At 42.3% G+C, this 10,403-nt stretch overlaps 1 protein-coding gene across 1 annotated transcript in view; it reads left to right on the plus strand.

The window, feature by feature from the left end:
• Positions 1-9,560, plus strand: part of GALNTL6 (polypeptide N-acetylgalactosaminyltransferase like 6) — a 1,217,468-nt gene extending 1,207,908 nt beyond the window's left edge. The window contains exon 12 of the mRNA XM_047092006.1: positions 9,393-9,560. Within this exon, the coding sequence (XP_046947962.1) occupies positions 9,393-9,560 (168 nt within the window). The remainder of the gene's footprint in view (positions 1-9,392) is intronic.
• The last annotated feature ends 843 nt before the right edge of the window (positions 9,561-10,403 follow it).

Consider the following 10,403-nt stretch of genomic DNA (forward strand, 5'->3'; position numbering starts at 1 on the left):
TCACAGCTCAGGAGTTCAAGCCCCACGTGGGGCTCTGTGCTGACAGCTCAGAGCCTAGAGCCTGCTTCGGATTCTGTCTCTCCCTCTCTCTCTTCCCCAGCCCCACTTGCTCCCTCTCTCTCTCTCAAAAGTAAATAAACATTTTTAAAAAATTAAAAAGTTCTTCCCTGGCCTTTGAAAACACACCAATTAAATTTAATCCATTTCACTGAATACAGATCCCAAATATTTGAACAATGCTTGCCTGATCTTTACTCTTTACTTCTGATTCAATAGGCCAATTTCCTGCCACGACTCTTCATATGACTTAATTTGGATCTACTTCGACTTCCTGGATCTTCCTTAACTCACTCCTAACATACTCCAAATAGTTCTAGGAAATATCATGATACCCAGATCAGAACACAATGGTCTAGGTGTGTCCCGACCAAAGAAACTGCAATCTGTTTCTTGTGCTTTGTTATAAGCCTCCAGCTCCCTTTTGTTATGAGCAATATATTTTTGTCAGTTTAGGTTTAGTTTCTTGATTTTCTACCTTAACTTGACATATTTAGCTTTTTAATAAATTTTCAGTATAAAAACTCACGTCTTTTTCTCATTTTTCTCAGAGATACATCTCTACACTCTTATACCTGTGTAATGTGTCTTTTTATACTTGTGTAGCCATCCATTTATTTCTACGAAATTCTATCTCACCAGATTTACCTCAACCTGGATTTAGATTTTTCTATCTAGCTTATTAGCCGTCAAACGAGTTTTATTCCATCCGTGAATCAGATCTGCACGCATTCATGCCCTCATCTGAGTTGTGGGTCCCAACACCCAAGGCCAAGAACTGAGCCTTCTATAGTAAGACAGAGGTGGCACTGATCCATTAATGAGCATCATTTGGATGAAGGTATTCAAACCGATACAGATTTACCTAATAGTTATTTCTTCTAGCCCATATTTCTCCAGCTTGCCCAAAAGAAAATAAAGAGGAGATTTTCAAATGCCTTGCTGAAAGCAATATGCCCACTATCTCCATCATACCCCCATTTCTAATAGGAGACTTAAGTCCCTATACCCTAAGAAGTTATGATCTTTGATTCAAATTAAGGATTCAACCAAGCTGGAGGTTAACTCCCAGGAGGGAAATACATTCAGCACAGCAATAAAACTGCCTTTTCGATAGTGTTATCTTCCACTCTTGTTTTTATTTGTATGTCGCACCTGGTTGGCATGACCTTTTATCTTTTGCCATTTCTGGGTAACTTGGCAATATCCCTACCGGTTAGCATTTTACCTAACGAACTTAACTGCCGTTCTCTCTCGTCACTCAGAACAAGAGAGGCTCCATTGCAGACTATCCCAGGCTCTAACATAAGGATAAAGCCTTCCTGAATTAAATGCCTGCCAACATTTGGACTAACAGAAAAGAATCTCGGTAATAAGAACTGTAAACATTTCAGTTAGTATTTAAATAACATTTGCTCATGAGCAGAGGTGGAGGATTGCTGGTTGGCTCAGCCAAGAAGGGCGATGAAACATAGCTTAGAGATCCAGAGCAGAGGCTCTAGGTCCTGTGAGATTGAAGATTTAAGTTCTGGCTCCAAGGTGGGTCCCGGCTCCGGGATCTTGGGAAACTTCCTTACTATGCATTTTTGTTTCCTCATCTATAAAAAGGGGATAATAATCACATCTATCTTAAAGGCCTGTTGTAATGATTAAATAAAATTTAAATGTACCTAGGGCATGGCATTTAGGAGTTCAATTAGTGTTCACTATTACAAACCATGTGTTCAACAAACTACCTCTGATTTGATCTTAGCTCTCCAAGCAAGTTTACATATGGGAGAAATGGGCTAATTAGTTGTATTTCTATATCATAGAGTTTTGTACCATTGTATTTATTTAGCTCTGGCTAGATATTAGAATGTAAATCCCATGAGAGCAGAGACGTTTCTCTGCTTTCTTTCATATAGTACCTAAAACACTGGCTGGCATATAGTTGGTGCTTCATTAGTATTTGTTGAATAAATAAAAAATGAGCCCAGCTTCCTGTTTGTCCACATTCGCTATTTCTTATTGCTTATGTGGTTAAGGTAGATAAAATGAGAAAGCCTATGTAGAATACGTAGCACTGCCAGATACATAGATTCATACTCAATAAAAAGCAGCTATTGTTATGTTCATATGATTCCCAGGTTTACCGAGGGGAGATGAAGAGCTGTGGACAGATGGAAACAAGATATGGAGCAGATGGGTTTTCCCTACTCTTGGAGCTTTCAGTCTAGTGGGGAGGCAGACAAAAATAAATTAATTAATTAAGTTACAGGATAATATGAGAACACAAAACACGGGGCTCTACCCAGGTCAGAGAAGTAGGCAAACCTGCTCTTACAAACTAACGTTTAAATGGAGACCTAAAAGATGAGTAGGAATTAGGCAAGTGAAGGAAGTGGCAGAGAAAAAGACCCTGGATATAGTATCAGCTGATGCAAAGGCCCTGAGGGAGGCAAGATCTTGGTTCTCTTGGGAAAACAGAGAGAAGCCAGTTGAAAGGTGTGAACGTGAGGAAAAGTGATGACCTATAGAACCAGACATCTGGCCTGGACAGGACTATACAAGACCCTGTCGGCCACGCTAAGAATTTAACTAAGAGACCAGGAAGGCTTTGATTGGTTTGAAGAGCAGTTATCTAACAAATCAGATTAGATTTTTTTTTTTTTTATAATTCTGGCTCCTCTGGAGAATTGAGGGTACGCTCATGTATATCACTTGCCTATAGCCCGGAAAATCCAGTGAGAAGAGCAAGGAGTAGGGGTGGAAGGTTTGCTGTAGCTGATGACATCTCCGTGCACACACCAAGGGGCTCGGTCAGGACATTAAGAAGCATTATTTCTGATTGACCAAATTAGCCACTGATGCAAGAAGACCAATTTTCTCATCCTGTGAGGAATTCTAACTGTCAAAGAAAAAAATGGAAAAGGATAGACAATAAGACTGCTTTGTCCCTGTTATGCCTATCAACGTATTATTTGCCTTCTCCCAAAGGCCAACAGTAAAAATAGGCAGGAAAAAGCTGCCTAATTTGTCTTTCTTCCAGAACACAAAGGACATTCATCTATCAACCTTGTTCCTCTCCACCACGCTAAGGGGTGGGAAGGCAGATATTTTTATCTCGTATCTCATTCTACTCTCCCCTCCACGCCATTCACTTTGTAGATGGAAAACCTAACTCACTGACAAGTGACCATCAAAGATTATTGTCAGGGATAAAACTATGATTAAAAACTAGCCACATCCATATGAGACACCAAAGGCATCGGAGAGAAAGAGCTCTGTCTTGCAAAAGCATTCTCTTTCAGTGTATGTCACCCAGAAATGAATAGTCAGTAGAAGGAATCAACTCAGTTTTTCCCACTGTGCACAGAAAAGTCCTCAGGTCCAGTCGACAGCCACCTGCTTATTGGACGCCTGAACCTGGAGGCTTCATAGCTGCCTCCGACTTGTGATACCTAAAACCGAAATCGCTATCCCCTCTCCCCCCAGGTGATCCTGTTCCTTTTTCGACATTTCTTGCCTCAGCATTGCTTCTCCTCCAGTCATCCACTTCTTCCCCCACTTCAATGCCCACAGTCCACTAATCAGAATGTTCTAGACATTTACTTCTCAAATAGATCATCTCTTCCAACTCACCCCTGTTGCTTTGGGTTTTGCTTTTGCCGGCTTAAATCTGGATGACTGCAGTAGCCTCTGACTATTCTCTCATCCAGAGTCCAGCGTCACCCTACCCCAACTCCACCCTCTTCTCTGTTACTACCCAAAATATGGATGCTGTGGCTCACTGTATTAAATCTTCCAATGGGTTTAATACACCCCTCCCCCCGCAAACACTTGCATGAAAAATCAAGCCTTAGCAATGCACCCCAGTCTCTGCATGATATCTCTTGGATATAATCATCTGGAATTCACCAAATCACTCGCTGGTCCCCAGCACATAATCTAGCTCTTCATTACCTCTGATCTCATCTCGTCCTACTCCCTGCCCCCCCCAACTCCACCCACCCCCTCGCAGCTCCTCTAACCCACCACGGTGCAATCCTGCTTAGCACCTTTGCACTGACTGTTCTCTCTGTCTGGAACTCTCTTCCCCCAGATATTGGCACGGCTAATTCCCTCACCTTCTGCGAGATTACACAAAGGTCACCTTCTCGATGAGGTGTCCTTTTGCTGCCCTATTTCAGTCTGCACACTGACTGTATGTTTTACCTGTTACACTCATTGTTTACTGCCTGTGCCCCCAGTGACTCACCTCCACCCTGCTTCTAGCATGTAAGATCCAAGAGGGCAGGGATTTTTGTCTTGCTAAGTTCATTGATACATCTTAGACACCTGAAATAGTGCCTGATAATAGTAGGTCCCAAATAAATTTTTGTTGAATAAATTGAATGCATAAATGCACATGCTATCACATCTCTGTTCCCAAGTTCTTCTCTACGTCTGAAATACCCTAATACATCTTACTCTCCCTCATCTGCAATCTCTCTGGCACTTTCTTACTTCGTACATTTCTTGTTTACCTGTTGGTCTCCCCCACTTCTTAGGTCAGGAGATACATCTGAGATTATCTTCCTAAGCCTATCTCCTAATACATACCAGAAAACAAAAGATATTTAATAAATACTTCTTGAAAGCTGTCCTGAACAGTGTTGTATTTCAGACAAAGGGCTGAAACATATGAACCATATACAAACTCTGATCATAGTTACAAAGAAGGGCTCATTCCAGAGCCATGTTCCATAAATCCTTTTGGACATAAAACCTTTGTTCCATAAATCATTTTTTTTACTTTTTTTTATGTTTATTTATTTTTGAGAGAGGGAGAGACAGAGCACAAGTGGAGGAGGAAGGGCAGAGAGAGAGGAAGATACAGAATCTGAAGCAGGCTGTCAGCACAGAGCCTGACAGGGAGTTCGAACTCAAGGACAGTGAGACCATGACCCGAGCTGAAGTCGGACACTTAACCAACCGAGCTACCCAGGCACCCCCATAAGTCCTTTTGTTTAAATTGGAAGGTGCTGGTATAACAATTCAGATAACTGGTTGGGGAAGGTGCTGATTTTTGCAAATTCTACTTTGCCAGGATTTCAGAAAATGCAATTTGTTCTTGAATAGCTGGTCTTGGGCCAGATGGTTTGTACATTCTGATTTTTAGAATTGGGGATGCTCCCTGGCTAAAACTAAATTAAGGGAAGATGCGGAGTGGAATCGCTTATTATATTTAGGACACTGTGCGAGCAATTTTACATATATTAACTCATTTTATCCTTACAACGAACTTGCAAAGGATATAGTATTATCTATATTTTACAGATGAGGAACCTGGGGTTGTGAGAATTAAATACTGTCCAAGGTCACACAAGTACGTGGCCTGCCTGGAATTTGATCCAAATTCCCTGCAGAGCAAAATCCCAGCCCTATAGCCAGTACTAGGTTGCCTTCTACTATGTGGGAGTTTTATTCTCAGAATCATCTCTCCAAACATTGTGAACTCACACACTTCTTTTATTGTCTTTGCATCTCTGGTGTTTTGTTCTTTTCCTACCTTGAACACAACATGCAATGCTTTCTACAACGTACCCATTCCTTCAAAGTTCCAACCCTGTCGAAGCGTGACATCTAATCAAATTTAATGCTGGCCTACGAGTGTCACACAGATGCCAATCAGATCACAGGCCTGCTCTGGAGAGGTGTCCCTTTCAGTGAGCTACCTGAAAAGGCCCACTCCCACCTTTCACAGCATGAGCTGAATGGCCAGAACTGGATATTTAGTCTGACCTGATTTGATTATGAAGGGCAGTTCCATAACCCTGGATGTGAACTTTTTCATTGCCTGCTCAAGGGTCTCTAATTTTCCTAGGCAAAAACAAAATAGGAGGGGCTTAGTCGGTTAAGCATCCAGCTCTTGATCTCAGCTCAGGTCACTATCTCATGGTTTGTGGGTTCAAGCCCCACATCAGGCTCTGGCGCAGACAACATAAAGCCTGCTTGCGATTCTCTGTCTCCCTCCCTCCCTCCCTCTCTCTCTCTCTCACAAATAAATATAAATAAACATTTTTTGAAAAGATATAAAAGGAACCCAGGAAAAACAAGGGAGGAAGCGGGCAGGGAAGGTGGGAGAGGTACCAGAGACATAGATTGCTGTATTGCACTTTGAACAGCTAGAACATATGCTGTGCTTCCCGGTCAGGACTGAACAATGAGCAGTCCGGTTAAAAGCACCCGTTAAGGGGGTTTTGGAACAGCAGACTTGCCAAGGCATTCAGAAGTCTATTCGAAAGAAAAAACATTGTATTCAATTCTGTTACGACCATCTTTTATCATGAGATGAAGGGTATGAGTGCAAAGGGCTGTCATAGAACAAGAGACCATATTGACGAACGATTACTTGTTCTACTGACTTAATTCCAGCCAAGAAAACCATCAGCAGAGACATTTCATAATCCAAAAGCTCGGCAGGAAGTAGAAACATGGCAATGTACACAGCCCCCAAGGTCAAAAGTGGAAGAAGCAGGCTCTGGAGAGGCTGGCAAGGCCTCCAGAAGCCTCGCCTCTAGGACCTATCAGATACTCCAAAGACAAGGGTGAACGGAGCTCAGTCTATAACTAGAGAATGATCAATCTATCAATCAACTCAGTATTGTTGATAGTTTCTACTTTGCTGCCCCAGCATTTGTCTCTGTCACCAGTGAACTTTGGAATAAAATGTTCATTCAATTTTATGGCCAGGAGAGGCCTTACAGATTAATCTTATCTACCCTCTCATTTCGCTGCTGAAGCTTCTCAGCCATAGATGGATTTAGGGAATTCAACTTTTCAACTTTTATTTGAACATGAAGTACAATAACAGATTTTCAGGGTTGTGCTGAATTTGCATATCCTGTCTGATTGTCCTCATGCATATACCTGTATCTGTCAGAGAATGTGTTCCAATTTGAGATTGGGAGAAATACGATCACCTTATAGCTCAGCAAATACTGTTTAGAAAATCAGGATTGGCTTTTGCATCCGGACTGAGTACACAAGCTGGCAAAGGAAAGAGAATAGGAACGCATTCTACTCCTTTCTTTTCTCATTTTTTTTTAGCTTTCATAGAAATATGTGTTTTGGGGGAGAAACTGTGAGCATTTAAAGGTCCCCACTTGAGCTATTGACAAAGGGAACAATAGAAGGAAACACAGATAAGTAAGGGGAAGAAAGAAGTACATGTACGGGGAACAGAATGAATTAGAATTTAGTAGGTCACATAGAATGTTCAGGAACTTAACAGCTTAAGAAGGCTCTTTCAAAACCTGATTTCAGTTTTTCATTAGGCCCATGTAGCTAAAAACTGGTAGAAGGGGGCAGGAGACTGAGTGTGAGAGATGCTGGGAAGCAAGAGGGAAGGGCGCACCGCAGCTGAGAGAAGGGGTCTCTAACCATAAGCTTCGCCCCGAGAGAGATGGATGCGTGGGGTGAGCTACAGGGCCGCCTCCCCACTAGAATCTGCCCCCTCCACCCAGAGTAGGACAGAGTTCCTCAGAGTTTCCCCTCTTGTCAAACAGCAGTCGCATTAGCAAAGCCTCAGGTGAAGAAAATGGAGGACGCCTCAGGAGCCCTCTTTGTGGAAGGAAAGTAAAATCCACGAATAAACCCAGGAAACTTAAGCAAACAGAAAAGTGAGGCTCTGTATTAGGCAGAGCTCTTTGCTTGCACTAAATAGAAACAAGCACTAAATTGCAGGCACTGCCTTTCTCCTTCCTTATTCTCCCTTCACACAGCGCCTAACTGTGCAAACATCCGGATCCTAAAAGGATATTAAATATTGGTTAATGGAGTCTCAACATCCAGAAGCAACCTGGGAATATTGACACAGGTTGCCTGAGAAACTCTTTAACTCTAAACGCATTGGGAGTCCAATATTCCTCAGCTAAAGAAAATCATCAGAACCCCTGGACATTTCCTAAAAAAAACAGCATTTGATCCTGACATTTAAGCAGTGATTTGAGGATGCTTTTACATGATCTTGGCTTTTTTTTTTCCATAGACACTGTAAGAGACAAAAAGTTTTATTAGTGGTTAAGGAAAGATCTTTTTTCTCTTTGCTTTAACTTCCTTGTCCCTACTTGAACAATGAAAAGAGGTGTGTGTTGGGGCTCCTGGTTGGCTCACTTTGAAGAGCATGTGACTCTTGATCTAGGGGTCCTGAGTTTGAATCCCACACTGGCCATAGAGATTACTTAAAAAAAAAAAAAAATACCTGTGTGTTAGTAGAGCCTGTTCAGATAGTGGGCTTGTTCACCACTTAAACTTTGCATCCTGATGGTAACTCTCACAGAGCTGTTACCTTTATCATGTACTCAGCAACTTTGTAAAAAAGAAGTGAAGGCTGCCTCTTCCCTTTTACAGAAAGCAATGAGAATTGCATCACAGGAAGAGCTGTGATGGCAGAAAGAGGGGTTGGAGGTACTAAGCTCCGGAGCTAATAAATTTGAGTTTGTACATTGAGATTCTGCCTGTGCATCAGGTATCTCCGTCCCCATATCTTCTGACGAGGGCAACAGAGCACCTAGCTTGTTTGGTGCCTGTTTCTTTCAAATTTCTCTTTCCCATTAGAGGCTCAATACAAAGGGAGGGAAGATTATGACTCTCCTGGCCGTGTGTGTGTGTGTGTGTGTGTGTGTGCTACTGTTGTTGTTTGCTATGGACTAAATTACCATTTTTGTCTGTGTGCCTCTCCCCAATTGGCTAGATTATTAGCTACTCGACAAGCAACCTCATATACTTAGCATCTTTAAAACCCAAGCATGTAGCAAAGCACTCACTATAGAGTAGAAAATGGATGGATCGGGGCGCCTGGGTGGCGCAGTCGGTTAAGCGTCCGACTTCAGCCAGGTCACGATCTCGCGGTCCGGGAGTTCGAGCCCTGCGTCGGGCTCTGGGCTGATGGCTCAGAGCCTGGAGCCTGTTTCCGATTCTGTGTCTCCCTCTCTCTCTGCCCCTCCCCCGTTCATGCTCTGTCTCTCTCTGTCCCAAAAATAAATAAACGTTGAAAAAAAAATTAAAAAAAAAAAAAAAGAAAAGAAAATGGATGGATCACTTTTTAAAAGAATCAGTGAAGGAACGAATTCTCTGTTTCTGATTGAACCTCCTTGGAGTCCCAACGTACTGCCAGTGGGCGCTGGGAAACTGTTTTCCATGCAGCTCTCCAACCTGTTATTGTTTAATTTGGGAGATGGCCTATTTTTCACACTCTGGGTATATACTGAAATGTAAACCCGGGTATGTTTACTTCCTGTCTGTATTTTGGACTCCAGTCATTCACCGTATATCATGTCAGTCCTTTCTTTTCTTTCTGACCCCTCCAGGACAGAACATTATTCCATCCTGTGAGCAACAGCTGTGTGGACTGCAACCCCGCAGAGAAGAAGATTTTCATGGCCAGATGTGACCCTCTCTCTGAGACTCAGCAGTGGGTTTTTGAACATCTTAATATGACTGTTTTAGAAAAATTTAACCACCATGCCAGCTCCTAGGAAGAAGGAAGGAGGAAAGAACGAGTGATTACCTACAGATTATAAAAACTAAATTTTAGCCAGCATCTGGGTCGAAGGAGTCAGGAATAACATTTCCTAGATCCAGGAAGCCTGGTTTAAAGATTTGTAAATGCCATGTCAAAGTAGGTTGTCCTGCAGAAATTCCTGCATCTGAAGAACTTGGCCGAGAACCTCACCAGCTGCATCTGAGAACTCGAGACTAGCAGTGCCCTTGCTGGACAAGGGCAAAGATTACTTAAGGACTTTTCAAAACAACTGCTGAGTTAATAAATCCTAGCATTTCTCAGGTCAAATCCTGCAGTAGTGAGTAGCTATGAATGGATCCTATTAACTGGGTGGGAGGGGGGCGGAAATAGAGTGCATGACTGCTCTGAAAAGCTGAGGATACCGCAGGTTTAGAACGAGCCACGCTTAAGGGGTGAGCTGTACTCTTTGGTGCCATTCTCTGACTAAGAATGGGTTAAGCAGGTTTAACCCTTCAAAGTGCTGCAGATGATTTTCGAGTGCTCATACCATTCTGTTCTCTTGTTTTATTTTTAAACGAGGGTGCACTATCTAATGGAAGACGTAAATTACATAATGAAACGAACTTCCAATGTTCCCGTTCTTTCATTTACATTTGCCATTTTCCTTTTTAGAGCAGAGGTAACTTATTGTTCGTAAAAGCTCACGCTCCACAAATCTGCTGAAGTTCTAATTCAGTGCCCTTGTATAAATCCTGTTTCAAAACAAAACAAAACAAAATCTATGCTACCAAGTTACTCCAAAGAGAAAGATTTCACAGAAGCAGCAAAACCATGCAAGGTTGAGGAGAGGGATTTC

This window comes from Lynx rufus, unplaced genomic scaffold, assembly GCF_022079265.1.
Source record: "Lynx rufus isolate CCGP_SWC_20201006 ecotype Redwood Valley unplaced genomic scaffold, mLynRuf1.p SCAF_3, whole genome shotgun sequence".
Taxonomy (NCBI): Eukaryota; Metazoa; Chordata; class Mammalia; order Carnivora; family Felidae; genus Lynx; species Lynx rufus.